Source organism: Diadema antillarum, unplaced genomic scaffold (assembly GCF_040938485.1).
Source record: "Diadema antillarum isolate AM-2024a unplaced genomic scaffold, OU_Dant_1.0 seq00000368_RagTag, whole genome shotgun sequence".
In the NCBI taxonomy this organism is placed as follows: Eukaryota; Metazoa; Echinodermata; class Echinoidea; order Diadematoida; family Diadematidae; genus Diadema; species Diadema antillarum.
In genome coordinates, this window is record NW_027271369.1 from 2,723,521 (window position 1) to 2,740,416 (window position 16,896).

The 16,896-nt window shown below is 42.4% G+C and overlaps 1 protein-coding gene across 1 annotated transcript; it reads left to right on the forward strand.

Moving 5' to 3' along the window:
- Positions 1 to 13,271: 13,271 nt before the first annotated feature.
- Positions 13,272 to 16,319, forward strand: LOC139731374 (nodal homolog 3-A-like). Its single transcript, XM_071642266.1, has 2 exons — positions 13,272 to 13,620; positions 15,149 to 16,319. The coding sequence occupies exons 1-2, from the start codon at positions 13,272 to 13,274 to the stop codon at positions 16,171 to 16,173; spliced, it is 1,374 nt and encodes a 457-aa protein (XP_071498367.1). The 3' UTR covers positions 16,174 to 16,319.
- Positions 16,320 to 16,896: the final 577 nt, after the last annotated feature.

A 16,896-nucleotide genomic window follows, 5' to 3' on the forward strand; every position in this document is an offset into this window, starting at 1 on the left:
ATGGAACTTCGAAATTCAATTCTTTTCTCTAAATTTCTACATTCGTCGATTCTATTGAAATAAAACTTAAATCATTTCATTTTGTTTGAGCTTATTCTGCTTAAAGAATATAAAAATCGGTTCAATTTAGAAATACAGTAACCAGCAAAGGCTCCACAAACTTGATAAGATGGATTAAAATGGATCCTGTTGCAGTTGCGCCTCTACGTTGTATATTTCGTTTCCCCTTGCGCAATCCGTACCTCTTGGAGGACAAAGTCTGTGAAATGTTCGTGTCACAGAACGCTATAAATGCAATTGTGCATTACTACAAAGTATAGTAAATTATGTTGTCATTCTTGTCTAATCAGTCACCCTGTATATGCTGAATTCATAAGTACCCATAACATGAGAAGAAGTTTTGATATTCCTATTTCATTAATTACATATAGATATTCGTAAAATATATGAAATACGTATAGGTACAGATAAAAGACGACACAAACAATAATTCGAAAAGTTCTGCAGACATGAAATACGAATAATGAAGAAACAAAGATGATTTCATCGTTTATTTCATCTGTAAATGCATAATAGACAACATATAGTTAGATAATAATCCCACACGATTAGCGTAATGTGTGACTTGCACAGAATACAATGATAATGGTGCGGGCGACTTACCACGTGGTTTCATGATACTGTACAGCGAAGTATAAAGGTCCTACGAGTGTATACTATAGTGGAGTAGCATGTGCTAACGTCTCATACCTATGAAGAGATACACTTATGTGGAAATGTACTCTTGCTATGCTTACTCACTGACATTCCATATTCCATACTTTGCCTTGTCATTGCGACAATACAAACATTGTTAATATCACTGGTGTAGAGCGTGTCAATGGAACGTTATCAACTCTATTATTATATTGTCTTGTATAGTTTGGGAAATTCCAAGTTGAGGTTATAGAGATTGCACATTTCGTATTTTAGACCGGGATTGTAGACACAATCAATCTCAACCCACGTGTTGTGGGATTGTCATATGGGATGTCATTAATATCAGACTGAATAGTGTACTAAGAGAGGAGTCTTTCAGTAACATTACAATCACGTATCTAAGTCTCTTGCTTATATCTTTCTCGATCGAAACGTGTAGGGCAAACGTTGCAATAGGAGTGCTGTCTAATTTGTTTTGTGTTTCCATTTGAATGTTAATGGGGTACTGAAGAACGCTCTACAAGCGCATGGAAAAATGAGACCATCACCTACACAGAATTATTATGACGATGTGGACGAATTACGCATTATTATGATATGACATGAATTGTTTCGTATAAAATAATCAATCACAGGCGTGTATGGAACACCCACGTCAGGGTGTTGAGTCAGCGATTCGGACGGAACAGCCTATCCAGTAACAAACGGGTAAAATTCCTCTCTTTTCACACGTGGTTATGCATAATAGTTAAATATCCAATATCCAAAATCACTGTTGAATTGCTCTGTTTTCCTTAATTGGGTTTGTATTAGGTCAGGTGGACTTTTAATTTCATTACGTCTTATTTCGTTCTTCAATTCGCAATTTTAGAATGATGTAAGTATACAATTCGTAATGCAAGGTTGCGTCAGCTGTCAAGGTGCAGTACTAAGAAAATAAGTATGGCAGTGCGCTGAATGCCGAGAGACGGTTGTGTATTGACGAGTTCTGTCTAGCAGGCCTCTGAGCGAAGCGGTGCGAGCCAACATTGCTTACTGTCTGCGACGACCAGTGCTTATCATTGCGACACGTTCCGCCTGGCGTTGCTTGGGGGATTCCCCCAACGATCATATTATCCCCTTGCGCGTCTCCCTGCGTGAGAGGTAATTGGGCTCCTCCAGGGAACATGACGAAGGGGCGAGGCGTTGGAGGAATGGCTCGAATGATAGCCGGGTCTTCTTCGGCAATGAGCGGTCTACCTGATGATGGCTCGACGATGTACAATCTCTGTTCGCCGATCGTAATTGGTTTGACACCCGGTCCACTCGGAGGCTGCCAACATTTCATGTTCTGAGAGGTGTGCTTATCCTGGTTCTGTTTTTCCGCTTCGTTCTGTTGCTGACATTGTGCCTGCTGATGACGCTGCTGCTGGAGAATTTGTGCGGCGGTCGCCTTTCCGCGGTTATAGCTCTGAGTGTGCGAGTAGGGATGTACCGACTGGTTTTCCTTGGAATTATTTTTATAGTTGGGATTTCGAGCCGCATTATGAACCTTTTGTGAAGATGAGGTGGGGTTATCCTGATGTACATTTCTTGTGGGCGGTGCACGCTGAACAACACTGGCATAAGACCCTCGCGGCATCGCAAAATACCGCTGGTGCTGCTGATAGTGGCAATACGGGTTATTCTGACGGCGGTTCTGCGTGTAATTCCAGGATGTATTTTGCGGAGGTCCTGGTGGCCGCATATTGGCATCGAATCGCTTTGAGTCATTCCTCGTGATCCCCCTACCCAGTCCGGAGGCAAAATGAGATGGAAACTTTGGACAGTTATTTGGGTAGGCAGACCGTCCAAAGGGCGCGCCCTGCTGGCCATAGCCCCTCTGATATCCGTGAGAAGCGCCGAGATATCGTGTGTTCCTTCCCGGAGGAGTCTGTCCGCGGGGCTGTCCGGGCATGGTTTCATGATGATCTCGGTCGGTCCAGAGCTTCCGGGACTTATTGACCGGTCTTCGCGGCACATCATCGACATCGACATCCCAGATGCTGACAATTTTATCATTTGATGTCGTAGAGGCTATTTTGCTGTCACTCTCTGTCGCAGCTTTAGTAGGCGAGCGACCTTCATCGGCATTGTCACTTGATACAGACTCAACCTCCTCTTCGCCCAGGTCAATGAACTTTTGCCCACTATCATTTTTGTTCGTTGCCGCGGGCTCGTGCTCCGAATCGCTATCCTCGGAATCACTGTTCGACGTGCGGCGGCGACTAATGCAGCTACTACTCTTTCTCTTCCGTTTGGTCTGCTTATTACTGGTGCTGCTGGTGCAGCTGCTGCTACTGGAGTCGCTGAAGTTGGAGACGGATGAGCAGCTCTCCACGAAAGAGATGGCGTCGTTGCTGTCGTACTCCGAGAGATGCACGGACCCTTCGTCATTCGTTATCTCCCCGTCGTCACTAGCCTCTGAAGAGCATTCGTCGCTGTCACTCAATGCGTTGCATTCCTTGCCCACGTCGTCACAATTACTCAGGGGAATTGTGGCTGCAGTTTTCACCAGTGATTCCCCGGAATCACTCGGCTGAGACGCTGGTAGCGCGATGGCAGCAACATCTTCAGGCAGTGATGCGCTAATGGGTTTGAATAGAGCGGAAAGCCCAGCACTCCCGTCGCTTGTGCAGCCGCTGGATTGAGACGCAATGCTCGTTGACACGCTGGCGTTCATTCCTTCCTCCATGACAAGGACAGTCTAAGTACCCTCTGATGTGATGGAAGCAAGGATCAGGGAGGCGAAGCTGTCATGAAATGAAATGAAGTGTACAGGAATTGAGAAAGACATAGAAATTTGATTACAGAACGTAGTGACGCCCCACAAAATAACATCATAGAAATTTTTTGAGAACCCTAGCAGAACTTGACCACCGTATTGTCAGCTGAATGTGGAACTAGTCATTTGCAGCCAAGTATTGTTATTGACAAAATAGTATAGACGCCACGCAATATGCAGACCACAAAGAGGATTACTTCGATCGATGGACTTCACATAGTTTTAGTGGCCGAGATCGTAGCATTGTGTGCTTTGCCTGCAGAAATCATTGCAAATTTCCGAAGTTCAGTACAACGTTCCCATTGAATGTACATGTACTACAGCTGTATGTAGATACGTGTCTATGCCATTACTGTCATTCGTCATCGACTCATCGGCATCTACTGGAGAGAGTGGTGATGGTCACGCTCAAACTGTCATTTTGTCGCTGATTTGTAGAGATGATTATTCTGCCATCAGCGTCAAATGCTAAAGTCCGTTCAAGCTGGTTTCGTCTGGGATTTTATTGGCAAAGAAGGTGGCGAGTGAAAATTTTGAACAAACAGTGTGAAGAAGTTTCGATCCCTTTAAACGGTCAACATAATAGACAGGTGTAGGCCTATAATGTACTTCGAAGGATCCCCGAGAGAAAATACAAAAAGGAAAAGTGTCTCTGCGTGGAAACTAGATTCTATTAAGAAAATGAGCGATGCCTCAACGACGGCTTAGCAGATAAGCTACACATTCCACAAAATAATGTCGGTATATAACCTACACGTGCTCGTGATTGCCATAAAAAGATGAGACGCAAGTTCGGAGGAAAGAAGATGGAAAAAATATGAGCGAAGGTTTATCTCCTCGACGCATTAAAACAAACATACAAACAAACAAACAAAACAAAACAAAACAAAAACGAGACCAGACAAGAAGTTTGCATGGATATATCAAAATATCAGGTGAGCAATGAAATAAGACTCTAAATGCATTAAAGAATGAAAAAAAAAATGTGACGTTCTTCGAACCAGCCATTCACTCATCAACAGGTCATAAATTCAAACTCTTCACCAAACGCTCAAGAATAGAACTGCGAAGCACTCAGCTAGAGAGTAGTTGCCGATTGGAACAGATTGCCTCCATAGTGTTGTTGAAGCTTCCTCGATTAATAATATCCAAGATTTATTGGATAGACATTGGCGCGGGCAGAAATTCAAAACTACATGCTCCTCAACGCACATAAAGCAACAGAGTTGAAGATTTACAGTTGTATGTTATGTTGAGACCGGAATACTACAGGACCAGTCCTCTACTTCCGTATCAGATGTAATGTGATTGTGATGAATGATCCCCAACGAATATTCGAACCGTCGTCAGGTACAAACACTCGAGTTTTACATGAAACAATATCAAACCACGGGATTAATCGGTTTAAGTTGGTAAGATTGTTTATAAGTTGGTTTGTCATACAAGGGACACTTATTTGAAAGTTAGAATCGACTGTTTGAAGTAAAGTAGTCGACACTTTATATTCTGGAGGTCGCTATAGACAAATCCGGAAAAAGGCAAACAAACAAATTCAAAGAACAGTTGTCCTATATACTTACTCACTCCACTTCCAGCAATAGTTGAAATTTCGGGCTTGTTCGGCTTCTCACAACCAGCTTCTGATATTGTCCACAGACTTTCTAAGTTAATTCCGCAGTGAAGTTAGTTGATCATGGGAGCAGGATAATGTAAACAATTTCAAGGCATGTCGTCGCCTTGGTTATGCAAACACGCTGGAATGCGCCCTCTGCGCGCTATGGCAGCAACAAGCGTTCAGATGTGAGCGCGTGCGCACATTGACCGGATATTTTGTAACAATCATAACACGCGTCTGGTTTCTTTATTACGTATTTGGGGAAATGCCCCAAAGCGTACCTCTTGTCAGTCCATTATGAGAGACTTTTCGCTCATAAGACACGCTTATGAGAGACTTCTTGAAAGTAATTTTACTTCACTTCAAAAGTCTCTCATAGCTATATATGAGCGACTTTGACCGATCTGAGATTTATGTGAAGACTTTTATGTGATGACTTCATGAAACGGACCCCAGCAGGCAATTTTGTCAGTCTCTGGCAATTCCAGTAAAATCTTTGGTTTTGACTGGCTGAGAAGCTCCGGTCACTCATCGTTACTATGGTAATTTACCAGAGATTGACAACTTGTCAGGGCTGACAACTATCATGAAACGGTGCCCAGGTACTCGGTATCTGTCATTTTGGTCAAGGAGGTCCCGTCTCCTTAACCCGTGTGATGGCAGCAAGCTGCAGCGACTCAGAGATAGAAGACACTCTCGCATTAGCCGATTAGTCGACTGCTCATCACATGACATTTACAGAGAACGTATCATATCACGCACACCATTGAGGGAGCAAATGCAGCCGAGCTTTGGATACCGTAGTACACGCTGACGTCACCAACCAATTACACATTACTCCAATATAGGCTCTTTATCAAACTCGCAGCTCACCATTCGCTTCTCACTCAGAAATGTCCGTTGATATATTATTCAGGCCTTGAAGAAAAAGGTGTAAGTCTTTATTCTCACCACACAAGATTATTTCAAAGTTGGTAAAAGATGTTATCATACGTTCTATCTCGTCTCACATTGAATGACCTTGAAAAAAATCTTGCAAAGTCACACTTGTGACCATTTGCTTTTGTATACCAGTTTATCTAAAAGATAACATATGTTTTGGATATCACATCACTCACTGCTAGCAATGTTTTAACAAATGTTTCTTCCAATACTATTTAATGCAACATTGTCAATATTATGTGAAGGAAAGATAAACATGATTATTACCTTTGTCATCAGCGAACCTTCTGATCACACTGAATTGTCTCTGTGCTCTCATTCAATGCAGGTCTATCCTTCATTCAATGCGGCACATGCAAGTGCCCGTGTCTTTTTTTCTTAGACCCCGTTTACAGTGCGGGGCTGGGCCGAGCCGCGGCCGAGCCCAGCCTCAATTGCGAGGCCGGAGCCCCGCAATTTTGTCCGTTTACACTGCCGGGCTCGGCCGCGCTTTTGATTCAAACCTTTCAATATGTTGTCGTAGTGGCGCTCTGCTTTTAAACAAATGCAATTTGGTATTGTCTGGTTTTCAGACCCTTTGCCAAATGAATTCCGTGGCGACGAAGTCGCCGTTCGGGCAAAGGCCTTTGCCGAAGGAAAAAAAAAAAATCCTTTACAGGACAAAATCACCTTAAACTATACTAGTTTTCAACGTTGAGGGGGTTAATATCCTCAACAGCGAAATAGTACAGGCAGAGGGTTTGGAAGCCAGACTAAAATTGGCCGCGCATTAAACTTTGACCCATTTTACGTTTACACTGAGAAAAGGCCGAGACCACCTCCAGAGCTAGGCCAAATGCGAGGCCAATTTTGGTCTCGCATTTGGCCTTTTGCGCGTTTACACCGTGAAGCGGGGCTGGGCCGAGCCGCGGCCGAGCCGCGGCCGAGCCTCGCACTGTATAAACGGGGTCTTGGCTCATAATAGTTACATCCTTTTACAAGTCATGTACTATACGAGAGAAACATGGTCGAATTCCATTTCTAAAGACTCATAATATTCTTTGTCGACTGTCAATAGTTTTCTTCATTCATGATGATGCAATTGTTATACTAGTAGCTCCTTAGAGCAGAGATTTTGCTAACATGGCTTTGACCTATCCCGATGATTAGAGGTAAGGGCGTGGGTTAGATGAGAAAAGTCGGATAAATGATGACTTTAAAGGAGACCTCCGGATGATTTTCAGACTTTTACATTTGAACAACAGTTAAATCAGTTAAACTGAGTACAGAGTTTCAGAATTTATAGTGATTGGGATGAGGAATGAGAATGTTCTCAAAATTTATAACAAATTGCGATGAACAAGGATGATGACATGGCAGCCTCGCCATAAGAATGCATGAGTTGGGGCTCAAGGAAGCAGAACAAAAGAAAAAGGCATGAATAGATTCTTCACAGGTGAACTTGTTTAGCAAGTGGTATTGTAATGGAATTGCACAGCTACATTTCTGAAATATATGAGGCTCTGATGTCATCAACACTGTTCAGTGTGATTTGTTTTAGATTTTCAATTTATTGGTTTCTCTGCTCAAGGACCACAACAAATATCACGAATCTGTACATAGAGCTGTTGATTTATGTACTGCATGATGTGAAATTATTAAAATATTCCGGAATGTCCCTTTAAAGTCCCACCATGAACAAAGCCACTAACATCGAATTCAACCCATGTTCCACTTGCATGGTGTTGAAACTATTAAGCTGCCATTTGGAACAATGCTAGCCCATTGGGCCGAATGCATAAAACAAGCAAGTGCTTGTAAGCAATTGCTTCAAGCAAAAGCACAAGCTCGTCTAGCAAAAGGTCTAGCTCAAGCAATTGCTTAAATCCATATGCATAATCTTTTGCTTATGCCAATACCTTTTGCTTGTCCCGCACAAGCAATTGCTTGAGATTTCAACAAAAGGGATGTCACGCCTGTGCGAACACAAGAACAAAGGCGAGTGTAGCAGCATGTATTTGAAAGGGCATGTGTGTGTGGAAACGTTTCCTGACATAGCAGAAGAGCTATGAAATGCACACACAGACACATACACACACATCTATACACACACACGTATTACTGGCTGATTCCCATCACTGCAGCTTACAGCAGCCCGGATCTGCCAGATCGCACGTGGAGAGAGGTCTCTTTGCTCTCCACTGAAGTCAGACATCCTACCTGTTTTTCATCACATTTTGCGTGCTAACCACTGGACATTCCCCTTGTTGAAATGTTTCTTACACTACTTATGAGTAATTTCTTGTAAATTTATACCACTCCTTCACAAGTGTGGTCTTTCTTTCATGAATATGAAAATGATACTTAAAAGGGAACGTTCCGGTTAAGCAAAAGCTCAAGCTCATTTTACAGAGCTTCGAAAATCGTAAGCAATTGCTAGCAAGAACTAGCAAATGGTATGTTTTATGCATACGTTTTTAAGCAAATGCTTGGTCTCTAAGCAATTGCTTGCGGGCAACAAGCAATAGCTTGTGCTTGCTAGCAAAAGCTTCTGCTTGCAAGCAATTGCTCGTTTTTATGCATACGGATTCGAGTAAAAGGCTAGCACAAGCAATTGCTAGCGTTTATGCATTCGGCCCACTGATAGCGTTTTGCTTTGGAACTTCAGATCTCCTTGTAGGCCTATGGTATACTAACAAAAGTTTAAACCTCGGTAAAGCCCTAGCAACTTTACAGCATACACGCCATGTTGTTGTCGTTTTTCTTTTTAACTCCGTAGTGAGGAGTTTCAGCTCGCTACTATTGTACATGTATAATTATAATAAATTCAAGTTAAGTTACTGAAAGCAAAGTCATCGATTGTGTCCGTAACACAACTCTGTCTCCTGGATTTTCATATACATTAGTTACCTCTTGAGCGTGATTCTAGAATCTTCCGAGTCGCTTCGTGAGTTTAGCTTGTCATGATTTTCGAGAGGCAATTTGCACGTACATTGTACTATTCCGGTACACCAAATTTGGAGTTTATGTTTCTATCTCATTTCCACAATGATTGACCCCAAACTTGCTTTATTCGCCGTATAAATGCCTGTCAGGATCGGGATTTAGGACAAGATAAACACTGTATAGGTCTACCGGACGTGATCGAGCATCATGCAGGATTTAACATGGCGTTCTCAGAAGCAGTATCATGTGGGACCAGTTTACCAACCCAACAGGTGCATTATGTTTTAAGGTATTCTTTCTGTGACCACACACACGTACACACACACACACACACAGACGCACACACACACACACACAAAAGGGGAACTTCTCCATATAACTTGCTACTCACTCGCGTAACCACCCCCACCCCCTTCCCCACCCCCCCCCCCCAAAAAAAAAGCGTCGAAAAGGGTGCGATTTCGGGTTTTCCCTGAAAATGGGATTTTTTTTTTCTAGCGATATTACAGGAGTCCGATTTCACAAAAATGGGTGTTGGATTCGAACCCACGGACTGATTGCTAGACAAGTGTCATATCAACTATAGGCAAACGAGCTTTCACCATTAGGGATCACAACCATCACGCCCTGTTGAGGCTGATGGTATATATTTTGCAGGTAAGATGCCATTCGCTGTTCATTTTTCAGACGATGCGCTAGTGGATAACTATAGTGCATAACACATGTCTGAGTAACCCCTCCCACCCCCTGCTTGCACATTGCATATCTCTGAAAAGAACAAGAAGAAATAAACAAAAAGGGACTGATCACTGCAATAGTAAACTTATGGATATGGGTATTTATTTCATCTTGACCGGTGATCTTTTTCGTAAGAGGCATACTTGCTGATATACGGTATACCAGTACGTTGTACACTCACCTTTAAATCTCGTGAATAAGCTGTCCATGTCCTGAAACATTGTCCAATTCACATCCATTACGTTCAGTATGTAATGTGTAATGTTAGAATTGAGTATGCCTAACAATAATAAGATATATGGATGACGTAGCAAAAACATGACCCATTTATTTTTTCCCTTATTTTGGAAGCCCCGAAGTAATGGTATATTACCCATGCACTGTCTAATATTCGCATATTATACAAAGTATCCAGTATTGGTTGAAAACAGAATCCGGTACCATGACTTTTTTAGTGCAAGCAGATGAACACAATTACCCTTTGCCATGTTCAAGAGAGAGGGACAAACCCAGTCTGACTTTTGTGATAGATTCCGAGGATGATACAAACTCCTCCAAAAAAAGAAAATCTGCAAGTCCAATTTGACGTATCATATTTCCCTCAAAACTATATCATTTCATTAAAATGTGACATCATAAGAAAACCTGATTACTTATCTTTATACGTCAAATTGGACTTGCTGAACTTTTTGAGGAGTTTAGTTCTACGAGCTGTTTAGATGTTTCCAGTACAATGTGCGCGGATTTGAAGACACAGAAGCTTTCCACTGCGCTCACCGTAAAGGCATTCAGCGTTGACATTATGACAAGCCTCATTTCAGTGTTAGTGCGTCACGTTGCAATAAAAGAGAACGTGATTTACAACTTGAATTCATCACTACTTTGAAGAAGTCAAATAATGATGACCACTTTCTCTCTCTCTCTCCCCCTCTCGCTCTCTATATCGATCAAGTATTCTGCCAACCTCTGCTCCCAACATGCCTACAGTGATAAGACAGTGATATCTCACTATTATGACGTATGATCTCCATCACAAATTTGCAAATACAGACCAAGTTTGCATTGTACTACATTGTACTATGATTTACATGTTGATAATTTTATCATAATAAGACTGATGGTGTGCTATAAAATGCAAATCATTATAGACTGGACCTTTTTCGATAATGATAGTACCCGTGATCCTCTATAAACGCATAGTGATCCCTTCCTTCAAAGGACGTGCATTAAGTTGACCTGAAGTTGACACAGCCAATAATCAACTGCCTGGGGGTTCATTAAGCGACATTTTTTGTTTGCTTCTCATTAAGAAGTAAGGAGAAAGGTACATGTTATTAGGTCACAGTAACAATCATTATTTTCGTGCGGTAAACAGCTTCACTGTGCATGTTTCCCTTTCGTAGGGGCTAATCCTGCAAATATGCAAACTCGTAAAAGCGAATTATTTCTTAATCTGAGGCTCGTCTAATCGTTTATTGCTCACAAGCCATTTAACTTAGCGCATGCTTTTGGGTTTCCGCCTTTCTACGCACTCTCAGAGATTTATCTGGACTAAATGCAGTACGATGATAAGTGTGTTTATAAGAGTCCTTTCTCATGATGCTGTGTAAATTTGAACTTGAAAAAGTACTTCCGAAATGCGGTTCGTTGAGCGTATACACATTGTGTGAGGCAAGTTTCCATTACCGCTCTGCTGCCCGTGTGGTGGTTATGATTGATAGGTACATGGTATACATTATGAACTAGATAAAACTGCACAGTGCAACGAGGGAGGTTGGAACAAAGAAAGAAACCTATGACGAATCACTATGCAATATTACACGCCATATCTTGTTGGTCAACGGTTAATAGAATACACTTTTCACAATATCTTTCTCATGTCTGTTATTCTTCATTATTCGCAAATTACTTTTAGTCATTACTTTTAGTAATTTTATCGTGCATAGTTTATGTTGACCACATGTGATTGATGCCTTGATACAATGTAGTTAAATCGCATTTGAAACTCTTCTTTTTGGTTAATGTTGGCGAGACCCATCTGTCGTTCTTATCCCCAGCATACGAAAGGTTTGAATTCCTAGCAAAACGATAATTATCTTGTCTAATCTTTCCGGCAAAGTTCCAGCAAAGTTCTCGGTACCGTACTAATTTCCATCAACACGTTTGGTTAAGTCAATATCTGCAATGGAGTCAAATACTTGTCGTAAATTCTGATAATTTTACTGAAATAAACCATCACGCTCTGTGGGCAATAAAGGAGAGCTAAGTAAAAGAAAGAGAAAATTACTGATGGATGTGAATGGCTAGATTAGTGGCATGATAGGAAAAACGATGGAAAGGATAGGAAAATGTCATCTGTCACAATTGAGGGAAAGTAAAGAAACGCTGAGCAAGGTGAAACACAATTCAGATCTGTGAACAAAATAAAAATCACAAAGAAAAATTAACTTTTTGTTTACATAACCTTAACATATTGCCGTGAGGATAAAAGAATGAACATTGTGCATTCTGTAGCGATTAACGCTAGTTAAACACTCTGCGAAACATCAAGGGTTTTATTAAGCATCTCTTGGCTAATTTTGCTTTATTATTATGAAAAGTAAATGCTGGCGATAAAATATATGCAAAATTCTAATTAAATATGCAAATTTATGTACTAAATCTTCAGTTACGTGCCAAAGTTGTTTTTTATGTGATTATCTAATAAAAAATAGAAGAAAAAAAGTAAAATAGGATATAGAGCTCCATATCAGAAGAGGCGCATGGAAGCTCTGAGCTTGTAAAGCTGCCAATTAAACCTGTCTGAAACCCTCCAAAACATCATTCTCAAACTCAGCTGAGGAACTCGGGGATTCAAAAGGAGTGGTCTAACACATTACACTTTGCTGCACTGTATCATTATTGTCGTTTCGTTACGACTAATTATCGTGTACTTAGGATGTCACAAAGGCAGCAATTCAATGTTAATTAGCTAGACTGGATATGCAGGACTTGTCGTGCGGACCGAGTCCCTTGTGTTCGCGACTCGAGACCGTTGCTCCATTTAGCGCCCCTCACTTCAATGGTTTTCGTCATGAATATGTAGATACCAGCACAATGCGCGCGCATGTGGAACCAAGGCAAGATGAAAAGGCTGTCTGATTGGGGTTCAAATGCACTGGGTTGTCTGGGAGGGTCCCGTCTGGTGTATTTAAGATGTCTGGCAAACTTTCAACTTCTGTCATTTCCAAAACGAAACTAACCGCGACAACATCATTTCAAAATATACTTGAATACTTGTGACATATCATTTATAATTTCACTGCTACCGCAATACCATATGTTATATGCGGAAGTTATCACTTTTATCATCAGAATTCGCTTTATCTGGATTACCTCTCATCGTTGGACGACCCCGGAAGACATCCACGTTCTGCATTCCAGTCAGGTGACACATCAGCCGAAGCATCAGAAGCTCCAGAGGAAAACTCATCAACCGGGAATATCTACTGCCATCGCCAACACTTTCGGAAGGAGATACTTTCTTGGATAATACCAGCGGAATCGACCATGGAATCGCTTCCAGTTTCCATCCTTCGAGGAACACTCATTGTCTGCTTCATCTCTTCGGCGCATTGCTTCTTCGCACCGTTCTTGCACCTCCCACCGAGGTCGTGGGATGACGACCACCACGGGTCCGCATCGAGAGCGCGGAGGAACGTCATCACACCCAGCGCCTTAGTTCACTCCAGCTACCATGAGCTCGCCGTTGACCAGCACCACAACTCGTCGTCGATGTTCATGATGGAGCTGTTCGAGTCGCTGCACACGGGCCACAACCTACTAGATCCTTCCCCTGCCGAGTGCCGCGCCATCCAGAGTGCCGATACCGTCCGGAGTTTCCAGGGAAGCATCAAAGGTAAGATTTTATCACTGCTATTGTTGTTGTAATTGTTAATGTTATTGTTATCATTATTATTATTATTATCATCATTGTCATTATCGTTACCATTATCGTTATTATTACTGTATCATTATCAATATTGTTATTAATATTATTGTCATTATTACTATCATGATGATAATGATGAATTTTCCTTCATCTCCGCCCGTATTGAAAATGATTTAAAAGATTCGGTTGGAATAAAAAACAAATGTATTGTATATGTCCGTTCGTCGCGCATCAACATGCTACCTGCCGGAATGTTTCTGCAATGTGTGTTTGTGTCGTATAAAACTGGTAAGATTGGATAATGGAAATAGGGAAAAGTCAGTCTTGCCGTAAGATGTTTGCAGTACGATCAGACAATGCACTTGTTTATTTTCATCGCTGAATATGTGGGGTTTGATTCATCATACGTGTTTAGTGTCGTATAGAGATCTATGGCAACAATATGTGTGCTTACATCCCTTGCCTTTGACTTTCATATCCCTTTCGCCAGTATGCGATTACATCAAACGATTATCATCACATGGTTGTATAGTTCTTCATATAACCCGACTTTTCCGTCTTCGTTAAAGGGGTCCTGTAAGTTCGACTAGCTATTGCATGTATGTATGTGTGTGTTGGGGGCACAGTGGGAGGGAGAGACCACGATGAGAATTTGTTTGTTTACCGTATTCGAAAGCCATAAATTACTTCAAAGATATCAGAAATTTCGGCAATGTCACATATTGACGTTAATTTGTCAGTTAGATGTGTCGCGCTCTTAACTTGTCATTGCATCATGTGCGTGAAACTCGAGGCGAATTTCTCTTGCTACGCTGTGTTAGAAGTACACGGACTGTAAAGTTTGTTTCCATCTCTCGAAAGTAGGTTTCCCGCAACACCTGGTCGAAGCCCCCACATTCTTCTCTAAATTGTGTTCTAATTAACTAGTCTGAGCTATTCCGTTACCAGATAATCCTTCAAGCTAAAAAGGACCATTCAGCTAGAAACCATTAACCCATTCGTGCCTTTCTTTTGTGCTTGGTGCGAAGAGAGAAAAACCGACCGAAGCGCTTTCCCTTCGGCGTTCGCTTCACGACGCACTGTTATAACTTTCGGTCGCCCATCGTGGCAAGGTCTGGACATTGTATTTCTGTCAGCGGCTTCGGAAACCACAGCGCGTCTTTTGTTGTTCCTCTTTTCATGGATGAGACGGGTAGGGTTAAATGAATAGGGGTCTGAATGGGGGTGTAGCAGCAAGAACGCTTTCAACACACACTTCACGTATTGATGCTTTGATCTCGGCACTGGCTGGCGTGATAATAATTCTGTCTGGTCTGAAATGCTGAATTCATTGTTAATTTGTGCAATCAATTTGTTCACAAGGACAACGTCTGAGCTTTGTCTTATAGTTTAAATGACAAATGATGCATTTACATACACACATGAAGATATTATATTTGTCAGTGAATTTCTTCAGCCCAACCTAACCACTGAATGTTTCTTCTTCTCATTCCAGGTGTAAACTCAACGGTCAAGAACGTTACGAGGTGGATGACGTCATTTCCTACTTTCGACCAGCCGGCAGATGAAGCTATATACCTCGCCGAGCTTCGTGTCCAACTCAACTCGACCCTAAGCCCGAGACCAAACCGAGGATTCATCATGCAGCTGCACCAGCGTGTCAACGAAACCTGCGACCACTCTGGCGGCGGCCCTTGTTATCGTCTGCTCCATTCCCGAGAGATTCTAGCTCATCACGACGACTTCGACGGCCGCGAGGTGTTTGACATCACCGACCTCGTTCAGCAGTGGGTTGCGAGTGCCAAAGATTCAACCTACCCCGTGGAGTACAACATCGAGATGCGCGTCAAGAGCATTGCCCACGACGACTCCGACGTTGACCACGAGAAGGATGTGCTAAAGGCTCTCCTTGCTGCAGAGAACTTAGAAAATGGTGTCACCGACAACATTGATCTCGACTTCGTCGTATCGCCCGTCACCGAGTTCGACCTTTTTGAGGAGGTCATTAAGGACGTCACCATGGTTGTGTTTTCTCGCGCCAACACAAAGCCTATTCTTCTCAGAGACTCCACAAATTCGCTGAGGGTTCGTCGCTCTACCGAGGAACAACGCCGACGAAAGAAGCAGAAGGACCTCCGAAAACATCAGCGCGAGCAACAACGTCTTCTGCACGAGGAGAAACTGAGACGCGAGCAGGAGATGGCGGGACCCTGCCGACGGGCCGACATGTCTGTCGATTTCGGTCGCATTGGCTGGGACGAGTGGATCATCTACCCAAAGAAGTTTAACGCGTTCAAGTGTATCGGCACCTGTTCGGGCCCGCTCCACAGCGGTGACAACCCCAGCAACCACGCTATCATGCAGGACTTGATTCGACTCCACCAACCGGAAAGGAGAACCCCCGAACCGTGCTGCGTGCCTACCAAACTCCGACCGCTCAGCATGCTCTATTTCGAGGAAGGCTCTGTGCTAGTTCGACACCATGAGGACATGATCGTCGAAGAATGTGGATGCCGATAACGAGTATCATAAATGAAGGAATCGACGACCGTTCAACATGCTCTATTTCGAGGAAGGCTCTGTGCTAGTTCGACATTCATGAAGACACGATCATGGAAGAATGTGGATGCCGATAACTAGTATCGTAATGAACCAATCGACGTTGGTAACCTGAAGACACGCATTTGCAATAAACTATTCACAAGTCAGCGGTGCCCGAATGGATCGGACCGGTGTTGACAAGGTGGATATTTTAGGTTTTTTATCAAGTTCCAGTGGTTCCCGGCAATAAATGTTGTGACATTTCATATCGTCCCTTTTATTTTGGAAGTGTTGCAGAGCTGCGCCTGATTCAAAGGCATCCTGTGATTTCACAAATGACTAAAATATTTTGATAATTGACTGACATTATTTTTGCATGCATGCTTGTACACAGCACATGGGGGCATTGTCTGGCATCATGTGAACTTTCAACCATGACTAGGGAAAGTTCTTGCACACCGGCAACGAAATACACATCACAGATGAATATGACAATTAACAGAAAACTCAGAAGACAGATTTTGGAATTTGTTTCATGTATTGGTCTTCGAGTGCATCTCAAAATATAACACATTAATTCCTTCCGCCCTCGATGTTTTGTCAATTTTTTGTAAGAAAATTAGACATGTACACAGTACTACAATATGTTTGTAACTATTTCATACATAATGTATGCATACGATGACCATAGCCTTAGCTATA